This window comes from Leptopilina heterotoma, unplaced genomic scaffold (assembly GCF_015476425.1).
Source record: "Leptopilina heterotoma isolate Lh14 unplaced genomic scaffold, ASM1547642v1 Lhet_6, whole genome shotgun sequence".
Lineage (NCBI taxonomy): Eukaryota > Metazoa > Arthropoda > Insecta > Hymenoptera > Figitidae > Leptopilina > Leptopilina heterotoma.
This window is the reverse complement of record NW_025111137.1, coordinates 6,065,118-6,086,860: the sequence shown is the minus strand read 5'-3', so window position 1 is coordinate 6,086,860 and position 21,743 is coordinate 6,065,118. Positions and strand designations below refer to the sequence as shown.

Below are 21,743 nucleotides of genomic sequence, written 5' to 3'. Positions count from 1 at the left end.
AAAATTGATTTAAAGATGAATTTCAGTTAAAATTTTAGATAATAATTATAAATATTAAGAGCAATATAATATGAATTTTTTTAAATAAAATAAAAAAAATTAATTGAATTTTTTTTATATTATTTGAAGTTTTTATTTTCTAATATAATATTTAATAGAAGAATTTACGAATAATTAAATTTTGTGAAATTGAATATTGTAAACAAATGAATTTGAAAAATTGGCAAAAAACTTTTTCCAAAATTATTCAAAATAATTTATTTAAAGAAGAATTTTAGTTAAAACTTCTTGAAAATAATAATTGAATTGAAATGATGAACTGGTTACATTTTTGTCAGTAATTGGTCCGTAAATGGTGCGTAATTTTTCATTTTTTGTAAAGTTCGTATTTTTAAATATTCTCACTAGTTCGAGCCCTGAATAATTGGAAAAATCTGCGAATAAAAAAAAATATTTTTAATTCGAGTGAAATTAGAAGGAATTAAATTTTCTTCTTTAATTAAAAGGTGAATTTAATTTTTATTCCAAATTAATACAGAACTAATTGCAATAAATTTTTCAAATATAATTTCTAATTAATGATTTCCAAGATGAGATTTATGGAGCAATTTTTGTTTGAAAACACCGCTTATTGGCAAACATAGTACGCAGAATCGAATCATATAAGCATATCACATTGATCGTAGTCATCTGCCAGTTGGGTGAGTCACGTGACTTGTGACGTGCGTACAGTAGTAACATTAAGGCCAGAGTCAGACAAACTCAGTTCGTATTCGCACCGACATTTTATACTCTCGTGTTGAAAGCAAAAAAAAAAAAAAGAAAAGAAAAGAAATTCAATGTCAACAGATTTACTTTTCTCTAAAGTAATCTGCAATTATATTTAAAGAGTTGATAAATAATTTGTTTTGATAAAAGAAAATATTTCTTTTCACAAAGACATCGCGTTTGTTAATTATGGAAATGTAGAATTTGTTGCCGGTGTAACACGTGCAACAAATCCCAAAGAAACAATGTCGCGAAAGATGGAGACGCTTGCTTTGGTAAAAAATATTGCCAAGCACAAACATACATCAAAGGTATGTTTTAAAAATATGTCACATTTTCTTCTGATTATTTATAATCAAACTTTTTCTGATTTTTACAAATTTTTAAAATGTTTCCCCTGACATGAATTTATCTTCTTTTCATTTTCTCACAACTTGAACATCCAAATTTTTATTTACTTCTTTATCAAAAAGAATATGAATGTTAAAAATTTTATTTATACAGAAATATTTTTTCGAAAATATAATTTTGAAAGTAATAAATAAAGTAAATGAATTATACGTGCAAGGTAAAGAGAAATTTTGTACTTTTATTACATCACTATTAAATTATTAGGTTAACAATTGAATTTAAAATTATATACTAAATTTTATCATGATTCATGTTCAGTTTGACATTTAGTCGATAATGAAATTATTTTTGTTTTGCATGCATTAGTTTGATTAAGATTTGAAAATGTATGCAGCAAATGTTTATTTTTATTTATTAGTTAAGACACAAAATTTACACTTTAATGATAACAGAGAATTTTTTATGAATATAAAAATTATTAATTCAGAGTAAAATGAACAGAAGTTTTTGCGATTTTCTTAATTTATGATATATTACAGGTGTGCACACAACTTTGAACTATAGTTATTCAATGATAATATATATATATATATGAACTAATCAATTTTATTGCACCTAAAATTTCAACAAACATATTTAATTATTTATATGATGAAATAAAATAAATACGTATCAGAACAAAGGGTACATGTTGTATAGGTATTTTCTTTATTTTAAAAATGCACTCATATAGAATAACTATTAAAATGCGCGTAATGAGGACGTTGAATATAAGTTGCATGATGATTGCAACATTTTAATGCACAGAAAGCTTAACTGTATACTGGGTCAAGGCTTTGTTCTATCAGATATTGACACTTCCTATTAAATTAAGTAAAAATTTTACTATACCAGTAATTAGTGAAAAATAAATAGTAGTGGTTTGTGGTAAATTACAAATATTACTTAACCCCTTGAGATATGTGGTATAAAATACAAAAGAAATTGACCACGTGTGTCAAGGAAAAAAAATTTGATAGATTCGCTTAAAACGGATTACTCAGGATCTATTGGGGTGGTTAATTACGAATCCAGTGTTGGTTTTTCAAAATTCAAAATGGCGGATCCAATATGGCGAAATTATTTTTTAAAATTGATCAAATTCATTTAAAACTTGTTACTATTAATATATTTCGAATTTTGAAAACGCCATTTAAATTATGAAAATCTGACTTCATATTCGTAATCAGCGATCCCAAAAACCCCCGAGTAACAAGTTTCAAGAGAATTTGATCAATTTTAAAAAATTAGTCCGCCATATTGGATCCGCCATTTTGGATTTTTAAAATCCGACTTCATATTCGTAATCAGCGACCCCAAAAACCCCCGAGTAACAAGTTTCAAGAGAATTTGATCAATTTTAATAAATAAGTTTGCCATATTGGATTCGCCATTTTGAATTCTAAAAATATGAAAAATCCGACTTCAAACTCTTAATCAGCGACATTTGTGTTTATTATAAAAAGAAACTTGGATTTTAGATTTTTATAAAAAATTATTTTTTAGTGCCTTGCATTTCAGATTCAAAAAAAAAAAATTATTTTTTTAGTGCAGGGATTTTTGAAAAAAGATGGAAAGACCATTTTTAAATGATAATAAAAAGACAATTGATCATCATTGATTAAAAAACTTGCTTATGAGTTTTTACAGTATTTTTTATGCTTTTTAAAATGCAAGTCGTTCAGATTTTAAAAAAATTGTCCGCCATATTGGATCCGCCATTTTCAATTTTGAAAAACTGACACTGAATTCGTAATCAGCGACCCTAAAACCTAATCATTTATTTTTACAATAAACAAATCTATGTGGACTTTTTGATTTTTCAATGAATTTCATTTAGTGGCACAACTTTTAATCGAATTTCACCCAAGATTCTGGCACGATCTAAAAAACGTTTTTTAATTCATCTGATGGGTGTTACAATGTAATCATTGCAAACATTTGTCATCGTAGCATCGTCTAAACTGATAAAATCTCAAATTTTCATATGGGTGGTTGACACCTTATTTTGACAAAGTTTTCTTTGCAAAAGAAGCAGTTTGGGCTCTTCTGACAATTGTAGAATTTGTAATCGACATTAATGCACTTAAAGCACGCAGTGGATCTGTCCAGATTCTGGAACTTCGCGTCCCAAGCATTGGAAAAATTTTTCCCTTGTACATGTCCCCTTTAGTCGCTTTTTACGACATGTAGTAGACTACAGATGACCTATTCTAAATTTCGAACCACCACGGGAGTTGGCGAAAAGCAGTTATTTTAGATTGTTGATGAGGATGTCCCTAAATCCCAAGATGGAATAATTCCACAATTATGCAAAAGCATAATTATAATACAGCAGGAAAATAATGATTGACAATCGTCTAGACTGTAAGAAGGTTATCATATTTACTAGGACAGACGTTCATTATTCAAATAGATCATATAGCATTAATCTGATAACGTAAAAATCCTTTTCAAGAAGGCATTTCAAGGAGACATTTGCCCTGACATAACATTAAAATCAAATGACAAAATATTTATGGACCTTTTTGGTGCTTTACCTAAAATTAATTATTAGGTAAATCTAACGAATATGATGCTATTTTGTTTAGAAGAGACGTTTTCTTGATCATGTAATATTACCATATTTATTACATCAAGAAACGTATGTGTCTGTTGCGAATAGATATATTTTACTCCCAATCCGACAAATAACTACATAGATTAACTGTGACAAAGGACTATTACAATCGATCATAATAGTTTAATAGAGTGATGTGAGATAATCCAAATCTGTATCCTCGTATTACACAAATCTAAACCAAAATTGTAAACATAAATATCTATTACCTTTTGATAAAAATAAAACAGGAAATCTTACAGGTATATTAATTCCGTAACGGTAAGGATTATATCTCTAAAAACGAAAATAAGGATTAGATAATACGTCAGATTTAGTAGAGCAAATAGAATCACCTACTAAAATTATTAATGCGAAAGAATAAATGGTGTAGAAATATTACATAAATATAACACATATTATAATATGTAGGGAGTATATTATTATATGTTCTATTATTGCTTATAGTAGTTAAGACATTATAGAAATTTACATAATGTATACATGTGGATTGTTTAAAACTGAACAAAAATGTTTTAATAAAGAATTATTATGCTTATTCTGCATTAAAAATCATATCACTAACAAACCCGTCTTTATAATTCACGAGAGATAACTGCATGGAGAGAGCGAAGTAGATATTAAATCTTATTTGAATAAGAATATAAATTATAGGATTTATGAAATAAATTTTGCATAGCGAGATGAGTTATTTTACGCTCTGCAAATGTCTATATAGAATGTTTATAGAAATGTAATTTTAATAATCGTTTTCGAGTTAGAGTGGTCACCGGCATTGAAGACAATTTTTTAGAAAAAGACTTTTAAAATATTGCACTCGATTTATTTATAGAAATATGGGGATTTCATATTACATTGAGTCCTCTATTCTAGAACCTTATAATAAGTCTTTATCCGATGATCGAATGTCACAAATATATTGATGACTAACAATTATCTAACATTTAATTATGAGACCGAACATTAGAAGCTACTGTTGGCAAGAATCAGAGAGCTCTTCAGGAATTCTTCAATTTCTGAAGCTATTCATTATAACTATTCATTGCATTTACTTAAAATTTTCAGGGAATATATTCAGGACCTACTAGTTTTAAAAAATGTAACAAACAAACGATTTTGTAAATACTAACTACCCCTAAGCCTACTTTTTAATAAATTTCTATGAATATTACTGTTTTTCGCTTTGTAATATAGCATTTCCAAAATGTTTCAACTCTTTAACATAGACAATAGCTTTTTAAAGCTTATAACAAAACAGTAAATAATGTTGAATGTTTCATTCGTTCTTACAAAATTTTATATTATAGTCGTTTTGAAAGATGTGATTTTGGTATTCATTTTTAGGGAAAGTCTAAAAAATGCAACTAACATTTTAAAAATTTGCATTGTAAATTATATTGGTTTCAAGGTTTGCTTTTTATCATGACGAGAAAACTGATAAGCACAATGTTTTAATATTGTTCTACAAAAAACTACATAATACGAAGTAATAAATAATTCTTTCTCGACAACCATAGCATTTCTCTTCACATGTCAGATTAAAAAAACACTAGCACTTTACTTTATTGTATATGTTACGTATCCTTGCGTGTAAGTATACTTTGACTAATCTATCTATCTATTTCATTATGAGCGCTGAATTAAATGTCAGTCTTAAAATAATACTTTTCCTTTTTCTACAGGACTTTTATTTAAATAATAAATAAATTTAGCATCAAGTTCAATCGTTGTTTCACTTTCCTTAAAAATACTGCTAATTAAAATCCGCAACAATAATTCAACGAACAACTTCTCGAGATATAAGTAACGAGTAATATGAATCGAATTACCCGCACGAGGCCACTGAAAACAGAATGAATCAACACTTTGATTCCTTTTTTTATTCTTTATTGAACTGATGAGTTCTGTCCGTCTTTGTTTGTAAGGTTACTCAAATTCCGCACATCCTTCCTGCTCGCTCTAACGACGGAAAATCACCTGTAAGGAAATTCGTCTCTGACCGCTAAAGATCGTGGATGTTCGTCACCACGCCGTATGCTCATCACACACAGTGATCCGCAACCAGAATCAAATCAACTTTAGAACTTTAAGAAAGAGATACTAACGATAAGATTGACTTATCCGACAAAGACAAACCGATATTTACCTCGTTACACTTTTCTCATGACATATAAAGCCAACTTAGAGCTAGTTCTACAACTTTTCTTGACCGGTGTCTAAGTCGGTGAACTCGGTTTAGTAATGTAATTAGACCAAGTTCACCGAACTAAACTCTATGTTAATACAGTTATAGAATCGACCCTTAATAGGCACTTTGTTATGACTGTTTAAAGCATTCGCCTCGAGTTAACTCCAGATTAATGGTGATTGGTTAGATCCAACAGAATGTTATTCATGATTGTATCATCGTTAACTCGTAGTTAACCTTGGGCAAGTGACGACAACAGCCTGTATGCAATTACCTGAAGATTTGATAAAAAAGAAATCAATTTTTTAATCATTAATCGGTGTAAAATTAAAGATAATAATTCATTCTTCCTGTTCCCAAGTTGGGATGTCGGTAGCATCAAGACATAAGTGCAAGCGCAATACTAATTTTAGTGGTCCTGATGCACCAACATTTTTTGATCGGTTTTCCCGTAGACGCCAATTGGCAATCATGTGAAGATGAACTAAACTCATTCACCGATGCAACATTTTGTTTATAGAAAATAAATTGAACCCTCAGGCTACTGACTATGAAAATGTAACGGTCCGTACTGACATGAGTAACCCAGCATCTTTGATCGCCTGTATCGTGGGCTGTAAACTTCAGGTATATCTTCGGGACTCAAGAAATCTTCGATCAAAGATCGTAAATTGGTACGTAAAGTCAGAGTTGCCAATCTTCTTCTTAATTAAGGACTAATAAGTTCCAACTCTATCAAATATTTAATCCTTTTCATTGGAGGATTATTTTTATTGAAATTGAATTGATATTATAACGTTGCGTACTGTCTGGGTGTAATTTACCCGAACACAAATTTAGACAACGTACAGTTCGAACAGAAAGAATGGTTCTGCCAATGAAGCTACCTTCGGTTGGTACCTCAAAGTATTTTCCCCTTCCAGTCCAAGCCCCCTCTATCGACTTGTTTAGAAATGGCGCAACTTTCAAAATTCGCCTGGGTTACGCTAACCTAGTCAGCACCCTGAGGGTTAAGTCATCCAGACGTGTGAAATTCTCTTTCTTTCTAAAAATTATTTTAAAATTGCTTGTACATTACAATATTTAATAAAAAAAACGTGACTTCACGTTATTGTTAAAGAAAACAAAATGTAACTCTAATAAAAGGAGAAGAGTCAATTTCAATTTGTATATTACAATCAGTTATTTAAATTTTCATTGTGCATTAGGTATTTAATTTTTAATATATTTTAAAGTAAATTCATTTTCAGGAAACTAAATGCCGCGTTAGAAAGTTGAAGTTGATAAAACAAATGTTTTTAAAATCGAAACACCTTTGACAGTACAAATAGTTTTACTTAGTATAATTATCTAATTAAATTAAACGCAAGCTAACGAACTTTGTTTCCAACTTCAATTTTAATTTAACCTCTCTAATTAAACTCGCTAGACTTCACTTAATTTAATTGTCTAATTAAACAAATTTTTGTTAGATTCATAAACGGACTGGGATTAATTTAACTTTCATGTTTGCATTTTAAGCATAAGTTATTAAGTTTCAGTGGATAGAAATATCTTTTTGATGCAAAATTTTAATGATGAATCTTTCCGGTGCCATAATAATGCTGCTAGCACTTCTACATTAAGAAAGTGGCATAAAAATTACAGCAAAGAGTTATGAGTTTTTGAGAAGAAATCTAAAGAGTCCTAGAAGCATCAAGATTCTACAAAGTTATAACTAAAGATCCTATGGCAAAAAAATCTTATCTATTACACTTTTTAGTACCTTAGGTTGAACCATCTGTAGAGGAAAGGCTAAAGCTAATGCTTAGTTTCAGGTTATTAATTACATGGATCAAAATCGAATTCCTGGCAACCCCCACTCTTTTCCCCCTCCACCTTATGTACTCGATATATAAATCAATGCCTGCCTACTGATTCTCAGTCCGCTTGCTGTCGGGCTACGAGGAGCATCTCCATTTTATGCTAACCATACTTTCTAAACTTAAAACATTCCTGGAGGTCAAATACGCAATTTGATTTTGAATTCGAATTAACTTTGACGTGAAATTCTTTTTAATTATAATTTAAATTAACTTTGGCACCAAATTCATTTTGATATTGAATTACAAGTTACTGAAAAATTAATTTGGCGTCAAAATCAATTCTAAATCTAAATGAATTTGTCTGCCATGTCAATTTGAATTTCAAATTAAAATTAATTTGATGTCAAAGTCAATTCGAAATCATAATAAAAGTATTTTATCCACAGGAATGGATAAAAAAAGACAACTCCAATAAAATCTCTATAATCTTTGCGGAAGGTCAGATTTTTAAAATTCAAAATGGCGGATCCAATATGGCGGACTTATTTTTCAAATTAGTCGGATTTACTTGCAACTTGGTATTAGGGTGTTTTTGAGGACGCTAATTGCGAATCTAAAGTCAGATTTTTAAAATTCAATATTGTAATGATTTTTCTACAATAAAATGTTTTTCACAGATGATAGTAATTGTAAATATGCAAGATACTTTTATCAGTGTCACGTATAGAAAGATAATACCTATACGTTAAATTTCTTACCGAAAAAGTTATTTACATTGAAAAAAATTTAAATAAAAAAAAATTTAATGTTTGAATTTAAAAAAAAAAACTCCAAACAGAGAAAGAAAAGATGGTGTTAAATTTTGTGTTACTTGAACAAATATATTGTTAGTCATAAAGTGAAAAGTATAAATCAGTTTAATTAAATAGAGCCTAGAAGGGTCACCATTATTATCACGTGCAGTAACAATCAATTTATTATTATTGGGCGAGACTAAAGAAATTATTATCTCGTGAGTTATGATCTATTGATCATGATACATCATAAGATCGCTACCGGATAAGTCACGAGATATAATACTAATTAATTTATAATTCCACATGCAAATACTGTCATGTGTTTTAAAACATTTATTCAATTAATTTGTTGGCGGTTTGTGGAGAGGGGGGATTCAAATTATTAATACCAGGAGATTTGCCTCTTAAATTATTTTCTAAATTAAGATAAAATATTTCTGGTGAATGCAAATCTTTAAAGTGAAATAAATAATTCAAAAATTAAAATTTAACCAAAAATTATAAATTTTTCATTAACATAAATATTAAAATAAAAATTAATTATTTAGACATGAATATTTTATTTTTTTTTATTATTAATTAAAGGTATGTTTTATATTCTCAAAATTTTTCAAAAATTTTCTTTTAATGAATTTTTATCTCAATTGAAAAAAAATTGGTTTTTAATTAAAATTTTAACAAGAACCGAATTTTAATTGCATAGAAGAATATTCAAACTAAATTTACAATGTATAAGTGCAAATTACTTGTAATGACATAGTGAATGCATAAATAATTTCTAAGTAAGAGGGAAATGTAATAAATTTTTTCTTTACATCACCAAAAAGTGTATAATATTTAACTGGATTCAATAAAAGTGTCATAAATTAATTATCTAAATGTTTTTTTTTGAAAGAATAAAATTACACGACCTAGAGTATAATGAAAGACATAATAACTAATATGGTGGGGCACATTAAATGATAGTCATCGCATCACTGGTTCGTTATATCATGGATTTTCAGTTCGGACAATTCTATCGGTCTTCATTGAGCTCGCTGTCGTCAGATCGTGTTACATGTTTCATGAATCTAAGATATTCATTATTCAGCTCAAAAACAAAAAGTTTCATTAAAAGTTTGTTTACTAAGTGAGAAATTTTTTTTCATATAATGGATAATAAGAAAAATAATAATTGGAAATATTTATTATTTATAAAAACTGTTTATGGATACATAACCGACATTTAAACCGCGTGTGATTAAAAATTATTAAATTTATCGGTAAACAAACTATCACTTCAGGTAATTAATTAATCATATGAAGTTGTCAAATATTCAATATTCTTCATCAATAATTTTTTATAGTCAATAAATATTACGAGCAATTTTTTATAATTTTTTCCCCTAAAAAAATTAATTATATTTTCTTTCGAAAAGTAAATTTCATTGAATACATTATTCTGATTTATCAAATTTTCAAATTATTAATAGCAAAATTGTTGATAAAAAATTTTTCTGTTGAAATATTGATGATGTATTAATGATTAATGTTAATTAATGTGCATAAATTTCATTGTGTATTGAAACTAATATTATGACATAGAAAAATTTTCTATTAGTCTAGAAGGTTATTATTTATAGTACAATGCAAACGTGAATTTTGCATTTATTATTAAAGATATATTATAATGAAATGTCACATATCGAAAAGTTATACTAGTTATAACATTTCTCTACAATAGACGAAATATAAAATAAAAAATAAAATGCATCTTTTATTATACATATTCGCCATCACTATTAAAAAAAATTTAAATATAAAATAAATGTTTTCTTCTAACTGAAAATTATATTTTTAATTTAAAAAATTCACCGCTTCTCTAGAAAATATTTATGTTATAAAACAATACCATTGAAAAGATATTTATGTTATGTTATGCAATAGTTGCAGTAATATGAAAAAAAATAATTTTTTAACTAATATTGTTATGGATAATTTTTACCAATCGAATTGGTAATTACTAATTACTAATAATAATTTTGTTTATATATTTAATGACTTAATAGAAAGAAAAAAAATTTTTTGTTAAAAAATTAATGACTATAATAAAACAAGTGTTGTTCATTTTTGGTAAATAAAAATCCGTAATTCAGTTACAAATGAAACAGTAATGCTTGGACTAAACGTATAAAACGTGCAAATGTCAATATTATTGATTATACACAGCTCAAAGGTTATGTTCACTATTCATTTCTCTGTTTTATACAATGTGACATTTCATTTTATAATTTGTAATTAAACTTTGTTAATTCTAATTTCTTATCATGCAGGATAAACACGTTTTACATCAAAAAAAAATTTTTTTTAACTGTTAATTTTTTTTATTTCCCTATTTTAATATTTTTTTTTCTAATTAAAAAATTATAGATTTTTAATAATTTAAATTCTGTTAATAACAAACGATTCAAATTATAAATTTTTTTTCCATGGATTTGCAATAGAAATGTTAAGCGAATTATTATAAATGTTAATTATTATTGCTAATTTAATATATTGTATTATTGATAATTGTAATTAATATTAAATAATTAATTATTATTACAATTATTATAATTATATAACAATAATTTATAATAATATTTACAATAATATAATACAAAATAATATTTATATTAATAATAATATAATGCTAATAAGAATAATCATTTATTATTATCAGTATTATTAATATTATTAATAAACACTACTTACAAATTTGAAAAAAATATTCAACTAGTAATTTCGAATAATTGTATAACAATTATTTTCTCTCTCTCCTTCCTAGCAACAATTATTATTTAATTTACATCAGTAATGTAAATTTCATTTGATCATAAATTTCTAGCTTAATTTTCTTTATTTTTATTCTCGTTGATTTGCGTCGAAGTATTATTATTTTATCACTTTTTGTGGCATTTCAAAAAATTGTTTTTAAAAATAAAAAACATTAGAAGGAGAGAAAAATTTTTTTATTATAGAAAAAAATGTGAGAAAATCGACGCATTAAATTTACTTCTGACCTTTTTAGTTGAAAATTATATTCCGCCCTTTGCCTAGTTTCCCAAAGAATTTCAAGACTCCCTTTATGAGTTTCCGTCTGGAATTTTTCATCAACAACTTAAAATTGCATTATTGTTAAATGACATGCTTAATATCGTCATTAAGGGGAGATATCTCACTGAATAATCCTATTGACAAAATATACACGTATGAAAATAAAGGCTATTATCATATTTCTATTAATATCCAGATAAGAAAAATTTATTTTTCCATAATTTGATGAAAAAATAGTTTCCGTAAATAACAAAATAGGAAAAAAAAAATATTCAGGAATTGTGATAACTATTGTCATGAATTATTCTTAAGAACAAATAAAATTAACAATATTTTTATTTATTATTATAAATATGTTGTAAAAAATCTCTCAAGGAAATTGAGTTAATTGTCGCAATTATTTTTCAAATGAGCTGTTATATAACTGATATTTACCGAAGAACTGATCTTATTGTATATTATTGCATTACACCTACTAGTTATTTTTTTCCAGGAAATGAGCTTTTATTCCTTAAAGTTAACATTATCGGAACTTAATTTTTATTGTACTATTTTTTTGCCTTTTTATCAAAATATTTTCTTTATAGATCGCATATTTATTTATATTAATTATATATGACAGTTAATTTTCAACCAATTTTCAACCATTATTAATTTTTAAAATAAAATTAAAGAAAAGCATCTTTAATTTACAAATCAGTTGATAAACAATCACAAATTTTTAATTTCTACCCAATTTTATACTAACAAAAAATATAATAATAACAATAATTAATAATTGTAAAATTTTAATTCTAAAATATTCTATTTTCATTTTTTCAGAACCCCAGGTGATCTTGGGTGGGTAGAAAATTCTTAAATTTCTTCCGAAGAGAGTCATCACACTCAATAGACAAAATGGAAGAATCTCAAAGGTAAATTATTTAATGAATATAATGAAAATTAATAAATATTTAAAAAAAATAGTTTTTACGAGAAATAATTAAAGAAATATTTTATTTTTAAATTTCTATTGTATGTTAAGAATTGAATTTAAGTAATCAGTGTGACGTAAATGAATTTTAGTTACGAGGATCCTGACATTCGTGATCAGTCATCCAAGCACGTTATTCGTAAACTATTTGGTAAGTTAAATCACATGAAAAGAATGTTTTTAATATATTAAATTTAAAGTGTAAAATTATTCATGGTTTCTTATCTTTCAGACATGATACCAGCTCGTGTAGTTCTTTATTTGCTGTCGTTTACTGGATTTCTCGTCTCCTTTATGATGAGAATGGACATAAATATTGCAATTGTGGCTATGGTAAAAGATTCAAATTCAGAGGACGATAGCACAAGACCACCTTTATGTTATCCATCATCTAATATTTCTTTCACTCTTGATAATAGTAATTCAACGAAGAAAATTCCCAAGGTGATTTTTAAATATTATATATACAACTATTTTTACTATTTTCTTTTAAATCTATTTTTAATGTGGTTATAAATTTAGTTGATGTCTTTCAGGAATTTTATTTTTAAATTCAAGAAACTTTATTATCTTATACTCAAACCGAAATGATTTATAAGGAAAAATTCCAACTACAGTTACATAGATATTTTCTTTATCTGCATATCCGATCATACCTGATTAATGAACAATGCTGTTAACCTTTGGAATGCATATTTACATGAACAATTGAATCTATATTGCATCATAGATATCAATTTTTAATTTGCATTTTCGTATTATTCAGCGAATCTCACGTTTATTGAAAGTAATTGCAGTGGAGAAGAAATTATAGACAATTACTTTGCGATTTTGTTTATATAAGTAAATAAAATTAAAATTTTTATATTATTAGAAGTCGAATATTGAAAATAAACGTGATTTGAATTTAAGGCAGTAGACTCCTTTAAAAGCCGAAAAAAGCGTTTTTTCAGCAATTTTTTTGAAAGGGAAGGAAATGATTGCGGTAAACGAAACTTTTAGGTGATATTCTACTATATTTTAGCTTAAAAAACAATTTTTATATTATTAAAAAATATTGAAATTCTTCTAAGTTATAACGATTTTTCTGGAGTGCCTGCAGTCTGCACTTGCAAATCGGTGCCTGTGATGGAAATCGTGCAATGCATCTGAAACAGTAAAACCAAATTTTTTTTAATTTTTATAAGTTTCTTTTCTATTTGAAATAAAAAAATGCCGAAGAAGTTATAAAATTCCACATTTTTTCGAAGTTTGAAAAAAATCACTTTAAGTTGCAAAAGAAGTAGTTTAAATAATACTTTTGTCCAACTATTTTAGTTCAAATAGAAGATAATTTAATACTGAAGCTAGATCACTTTGATTTTTGTCGATCGGAGAAATGTTCTTTTTGCTATCGCTGGCACCGTTTTCTATGATATGTGAAAATGAAAATTCGAGAAAACGCGCTTTAATAAAGATTTCGGTTCAAAAAATATAAGTTTTTGGATACTTACACGAATTAAATGCTAATCAGCTATTCCTGGGCCATACAGCAATCCTTCCTCTTCTTCGAAGAACTCATTTTGGCGGATGCTTTCTGATAGTCGAGCCTCCTTGCTCGAAAACCTCGAAAATGATGCGCGCCGGTTCTCCCGCGTTATGCGCTCAGCATCGATGTTGTCTGAAAAATTCTTGCATTGCTGCCCGATGACAATATCGAGGAGCTGCATAGCGGAAAGCACATATGCGTAGGCCTCGTTAAAAATGCCTGCAGCCAAATTTGACGCTATTTCGACAATTTTAGAGCCGGAATTGACGTGTTTTGGGTTTAGGCGCCACACGTGAGAAGTATTAACTGAAGAGAAGCAGAAGTGAATAATGTTTTGAATATTTGATTTCATTGGTAGGGTTATACATAAATTTATGGAGGACTGGCTATCACCTGTTTATTAATTTGATAATTATTTTAGCTGCAAAGGATAATAATGATTTAACTACCTTTTTATCTTTTTGATGATTTGATCCTTTTTGTAGATTGAAGTGGAAAATCTGCTTGATCAGATCCTAGCAGCAATCCTAGGTTAAGTTTCGAATTTACCACGAGCGAGTTTTAGTGTTACTAGACGTAAATTATTTCCGAAACTATGTAATTTAAATTCGGTTGTCATGACGCTTATATTCGCGAGGGGTGGTTTCTAGAATTTACCCACTAGACGACGGTTGCGGACGGTACTACGGTTGTGCACGCTAGACGATTTTACGATTGTAATCGGTCTTATGGCTAGCCTAGGCTTTCTCGTAGAGCAGTAGAATACTGATGATGGTCAGTGCCATGTCGGTCCGGCAAGTCTAATATTGAATCGACTCACTGGGCGGATGAACGTGTTTTCATCAGACGGGCCTAACGAAACCAAGGTACCTGAGTTTAAACACCTGCTCTTGGTGTCATCAATTCAAATGGGTGACGTGTTTAGCTGCCAAAGAGAATAGTTAATCTGCTAGCCATACCGTGTCGTAAGAGGCGACTAAGACGTACTTTAGTTTTTATTTGAACGCATTACATCTATTTCGTACAGGTATGGTAGTCTACGGTCTGGAACAAGAACATTCGCAAGGTCCCCTTTGGTAGTGCACAAGGCTTGTCCTCAGTAAGATAATCCATTGCGATAAGGTATTATCGTGGCCAATACGAATGCAACTAACTGCTTCTCCATTTCATCAGGCACCAGTCTTCTTGCACCAGTCTTCTAGTCTATCTTGTTGTGCTTGCATCAGTGGAGGGAGTTTTCGATTCTCTCCGTTAGGATACCCTCAAGGAATTCAATGCTTTCTGAATCATTGATATCCCGATATACCTAGCATGTGGTAACCTAGAATTTTTTAAATACAGATTAATATTAACTAGAAGTATCTAATTCTATTTCGTACAGGTTTAGTGAGACTCTGGTTTCGTCTCTCTTTGCGTCCTCCCTACTAGAAGTACAAGATCCCTGTAAAAATATACTTGTATACGGAGATGTCCCACATAAAAATCAAAGGCCCCTAATCCAAAGTTCTTTATCACCCCAAAAGAGATAAATAACGACAAATTGTATATATGTTACAGGATGTCGCTGGAGAATTAGACTGGAGTCCAGCAGTTCAAACCACTATCATAAGTACTTTTTATTGGTGCTATATTCTATCCCAAGTAGTTGGTGGAGTTTTGACACAATATTTTGGCACAAAAACAGTTTTTGGTGGATCGCAATTGCTTACTGCAATTTGTAGTCTACTTATACCAGTCGCAACAGAATTTCATTACGGAGCAATGATAGCACTTAGGAGTATACAAGGAGCTGCCAGTGTTAGTAAATGTTCATTTATATCATCCTTAAAGGAACTACAACAGTTGCAAAGCGAAAAAGTTTTGAAAGTCACAACTGGTGTACCACCCGAAAATATACGATAAGTAACTAAATGTTTATAATATTTATAGGGACTAACTTGGCCTGCCATGTACGCAATTGTTGGACATTGGATACCACCCGTAGAACGTTCTCGTTTCATGTCTTCCTTTCAAGGTAAATTTTTCACTATTTCATGTTTCTTCGATGTTGGCATTTAACTTTCTTTGTGTGTTACAGTGAAACTTCAATACAATTACATAAGTAATTAAAATCTTAAGTGGAAATGACTTATTTTTATTCAATTACAGATATTCTCATGGAATTTTAGGCACGCTAACAAAAAATTTTCGTGTGTTTTTACTCTAAATCTAAATCAGTTAAAAGTGACTGATTTATAAAGAAAATTGTCACATGATTTTTTCTTTCACTTTTTCATCACATCTAACAAAAATACAGTAAATTTTGACTGACGTAATATTATCACTAGTTTCTCAGTTTCATTTTAACTGATTCAAGTTTTAGTACTAATAAGACACTTTTTTCAGTCAGCAAAAGAATATATTTTTCTTATTTTTTCAGTATAAATTCAAATCTGGATATTGCGAGATATTGCATATGTTGCTGTTTATTTGATTGACATTGGATTTTTATTTGTTCAGATCGACGAGGTTGAATTCACCGGATCGTGGGGTATACTCAACAACAACCACTCAACAGCATGAGAAAGGCAGAGTATACTTCAGCTGGTAGAATCAGCCGACGATTACTACTACAAAATGAATTACAATTTTGTTCATTTTACATTTATTCGAAAACGAATTTCTTAAAATGATTTATTTTAATTTGATATTTGACTTGACAATTTTTGGCTTTTATTTCTTGCTTTCTATAATTTGATGCTCCTCTTGTTGATTCGATCTTTAAGATATAGTTAAACTATTTATTTTATTTTATTTATCAGGATTGCCTGAAGATTAATGCTGCTGGCATCTGTACCATTTTTAAATAACATTTCTGGGAACTAATATTTTATGAAATTGGTGAAAAAAGTTTAGTAATAAGGCAAATTATTACTCCACAAAATATAATACCACATTCATTGCAAAACAATTCAAATCTCAATGTTTTGAAATATTATATCTTCTATTTCTACTAATATAAAAATCATGATTCAGAATATTACTAGTATATTTTCAAAATTATTCATTATTTAACAATTTATCTTCATTGTACATTTGCAGGGGACATTGAAATATATCATCATTGGCGTTAAAAATAAATTACAATTGGCATGTTGCAAAATATTAAAATACATTTTATTTGATTTAAAATTTCCCATTATTACACTTTTCAATTGGCAAAAAAATTGTTCATTGAACCTAATATCACTAATCGAAGCATTGCAAAAATTCCGATGGTATTACTTTTAAATTTTGTGGAATTTTCAAAATGATTCGATAACTGATGTGTTTAATGTTCAATTTAGTTATTTATGGATTTAAATGAAGAAATGTGATTGAACATCTGAAAATGTTGTGATAACAGGAAATTAGGTGAAAAAATGGATGAGGAAATCTACATGATTCTTGTGTAAATTGAATAGGTCTTTATCATTTTGTCAGTTGCAGGTATAGAAGTTTCATTGTCCCACGATTGTCAGGTTCATCTCGTAAGAAATCATCATTCCATATTAAATATTCATTCGAATCGCTTTTCAGAATTATTGGTGTTGTTCGAGAAACAACCCATCACAATTGACGAGTGGTACAATCCAGGAACCATTCGTCTTGCATCATGTTTCAGCTTCTTCCGGGTCATGGGGTGAGCTACTCCTAACACCTACATTATCCTTATGCAGGGTTCAGCATCGGGATCGGATTGACCTATCCACTTTGCGGATTTCTCATTGCCCACTTTGGATGGCGAACCGTCTTCTACACTACGGGAACAATTGGCGTTATTTGGTGTATCTTCTGGTTCTTTCTCGCCTTCGACACTCCAGCCTCGCATCCAAGGATATCCCAACAAGAACTTCAATACATCCAAGGAAGCGTCAGTTCTCAGGTCATCGGTGAAAGCCAGGTATTTGAAGATTTTTAGACTTAAGCATGATATTTACTCACTTTGCAATTCAACTCTATCTAGTTGGGTAGATTTCTGCAGGACTAATAATTAAAAAAAATTTTTTTTATTCAAACAGGACCTGCCAGTTCCATGGAAGTCAATCCTCACGTCGTGGCCTGCTTGGTCCATTGGGATCACAACATTTGGAAGGATATGGGTGCACTACATCTTCATCATTCCTGGACCAAAATACATGAAAACCGTTCTAGGTTTTAGTATTCAAGCTGTGAGTAGATGAAAGAGAAAATTTTAAATTAAATTACTATAAATTATTTTTTAAATTCCTTCTTTAAATTTTTTCAGAATGGTATTTTAAGTGGAGCTCCTTTTATCTGCAGTTACTTAAGTTCAGTAGTCTTCTGTTATATTGCAGACTTGCTAGTTAGGAGGCAATTAATGACCTTAACTAATGTTCGAAAAATATTTACTGCTCTTTGTAAGTTCATTTGTATAAATATTTTCTGACGAAGATACTAAGCATGAAACATTATTAAATTTGTACTCGTAATTATTTTTCCACAGCGCAAATTGTTCCAGGGATCTTAGTAATTCTAATAGGGTACTTAGGTTGTGACATTATTTTAGCGCTTATTGTTTGGTTTATTGCTGTTACTTTAATAACAGCATCTTATGCTGGTGCAATGGCTAATATTGTGGATATTGCACCAAACTTTGCGGGTAAATACAATTCATTAAAATTACTTTTCTTTTCTGGACCGAAAATCCGAAAATCATTTCTGACAAATAATTTTTTAAACCTACAGGTCCCGTTCTTGCATTTGCACAGACAATTCATATGACAGCTAGTTTCTTGTCACCATTAGCAGCAGGTTTTATAATTAAAGACAGTGTAAGTATTGAATTATTAATTAAAATATCAACGATAATATCAAATTATTTCTTTTTTTTTCTCTTTACAGTATTCTTTGGACGCTTGGAGGACAGTTTTTGGTGTCACTGCTGTGATAGCTTGTGGCACATATGTCGTGTATCAAATTTTCGGTACAGCCGACATTCAAGCGTGGAATTATCCCGATCAAAAATTCCCTCCATCAGTACAAGAAGATTGGCAACCACTAAAGGAATCTCCTAGTAAAAATGAAAAAATCGTTTCAAATCGATCAAATTTGTCCAAAGATTGAATTAAGAATGAAAATCGATTAATCATACGCGTAAAGCGTAATTCATCCAGAATCGAATATTAAAATTAATTTTATTATGAACGCTCAGTATCGAATTAGAAGACATTTTAAAAACTCATTTGTTAATACTAAACACTTTAGGATATAAGAAAATGAAAATATTTTTCCGCTATTTGTTGTGAAAAATGTTTCAATGTAAATCAGAGTTAATTTTTATAATTGACTTTTAATTTTAACATATTTTAATATTTCGTTATATAGATGAAAATATTTCTTGTAATCTTTTATCATTCCATGGTGAATAATTTACGACACTGGAGAACCAAATAATGTGTAATTAATATTTGCAATTATGTTAAAAAAATTTTTTTTTTTAATAAAAAAGTATTAGATAGTTTTTGAATATATAATATTAAGAATTTGAAAATTTTAGAAAATAATTGCAAAATTATTAGTTCGCACACTTTGCAATTTACTTTAAGCACAACTGAAAAATTTATAAAGACAACTGTGAAAAATAACTAATTATTTAGGATAAAAAATTAATTCCAATTCTGACATTAATAAAACTATTCGCATGTTAGAAAGTAAAAAAAAGTATTTGATACACGATAACAAATTTTAAAAATCATAAAATTAAAATGGGTGACAGGAATTTCGATTCTAAATATTATTTCATTAAATAATTTTTTTTTTAATTTCTTTCACTTACTGTATTTAAGAATAAAAAAAAATTTAATTTTTATCTATAAATATCAAACGGCGATATCGTGTTCTAGTATCAAAAACTTTTTTTTTTTTTAGAAAGAAATGAAATCCGAAAAGAACAATATTAAATCAAAAAGTAATTTATCAGTGTACTTACATGACAATGTAGTGAAATGAAACAAAAATTAGTAATATCTTCTGTATTTTAAATAATATAATAGGACCGAGTATAAATAAAATAAAAAAATAAAATTGATGACAAAAAAAAAATAATCTTATATGACAGATAATATAAAACTAATCTCTTGAGTGCCTTCCAAAATCTCAGAACGATAGTAAACAATTTGCGAATTGTAAAACCTTGTATGAAAAATAATTCCCGTTTTCATTTTATTCGTTCAGGTTTATTATTTCTGAAGCTTTGGAATTGCAAATTACAAATAGAACAATAGACGTAAGATTGACAAATATGTTCACATTTTAAAGACATATGAGAAAATCATTCTTTTACTATATTATATTTACTTTTGACATTTCTTTTCATTTATTATTATTATATATTAAAAATATTGAAATATTGTAACAAAACTCTATTCTTGAATTCATGTAAAGAGAAAAAATTTACTTTAAAAAAATAATTTTTCTTTTATATCAGCATTTAAAAAAATATTTCTTTTTAGAATTAATAAAATTTACAATTAAACATAAAACAATAATTATAATAATAAAATATATTAAATAATTTTTTTTTAACGCACATTTATTTTAAAGTAAATTTTTTCTTCTCTGAATATAATTATTGTGAATTTACTGATTTTTATAAATAACTCTTTGCGGCGCTGAAGCCATTTATGAATGAGTTTTCTTAATATTATACACGTATTATTTTTGGAGTCGAATTACGAATCTGAAGTCAAAATTTTTAAATTGTACAATTTCAAACTGTTTTGTCCAAATATAAAAAAAAAAATGTTTGTGATTTTACTTCAGATTCTGTAAAATCATTTCGTTATGAAATGACTAAATGGTTTCAAAATTGCGAATTGTGAAGTATTTTTTAATGATTTATTAGAGTTTTTGAGTAAGTGTGGTGCCGCAAAGAGTGGGTGAAGAAAATAGCTTTAAGAATAATTTAATTTTTTTTTAAATTTTTCTGTATTTATAGAATATAAATGTATACACATTAAATAACAAATTATATGACATGTGAAGATTTCTAAATGTACAACTCTTAAAAATAATTTCTTACAAAAAAAAATTCTTTAATTCTGGAAAAATTTCAATTAAAAAACAAACTTTTGAGTCCTTATTTTAATTAGACCCTGAGAGTGTTTAATAAATTAAAAAAATTTATTTGTCTTCACATAAAATTAATTTCCGACATTATATTAAATAAGGAAATAATTAAGTTTGTTAAATTTATTAAATTCAAATTCTATAAAATTGTAGAAAGTTGTTTTTAAATTAAAAGTAACGTCTAAATGTCGATTTAAATAATTTGGAATTAAAATCGAAATAAAATACTCAAAAAATAAATTCAATAATTTTTTTTAATTCTTTTCGTTTATAAGAAATTAATTTTTATTTTCACAAAATTTATTGAACAAATGAATAAAAATATAGAAGAACTAAACGTACTTATTTCGTAAAATTTTATTGTGATATTTAAAGTTTAAAAAAGTATACAAACTCTTACTGTACCATAAACAACATTAGAAAAATAAAAATATAATTTTTCTAATAATGAATTTGTTTATTTATTTCCATTTAAAAAAAAAACATTTC

At 27.9% G+C, this 21,743-nt stretch overlaps 1 protein-coding gene across 2 annotated transcripts; it reads left to right on the top strand.

Moving 5' to 3' along the window:
- Positions 1-725: 725 nt before the first annotated feature.
- On the top strand, positions 726-21,163 carry LOC122509250 (sialin-like). Of its 2 annotated transcripts, none has more exons than XM_043623178.1 (12): positions 726-1,079; positions 12,466-12,557; positions 12,709-12,767; positions 12,849-13,060; positions 15,702-15,941; positions 16,074-16,158; positions 17,843-18,066; positions 18,185-18,334; positions 18,412-18,544; positions 18,631-18,786; positions 18,873-18,958; positions 19,029-21,163. In XM_043623178.1, exons 2-12 carry the CDS (start codon positions 12,541-12,543, stop codon positions 19,248-19,250), a joined length of 1,584 nt encoding a protein of 527 aa, XP_043479113.1. In that variant the 5' UTR covers positions 726-1,079; positions 12,466-12,540; the 3' UTR covers positions 19,251-21,163. The 2 variants fall into 2 exon arrangements, with proteins under 2 accessions (XP_043479113.1, XP_043479114.1); XM_043623179.1 differs by lacking the exon at positions 726-1,079 and adding an exon at positions 9,566-9,851.
- The last annotated feature ends 580 nt before the right edge of the window (positions 21,164-21,743 follow it).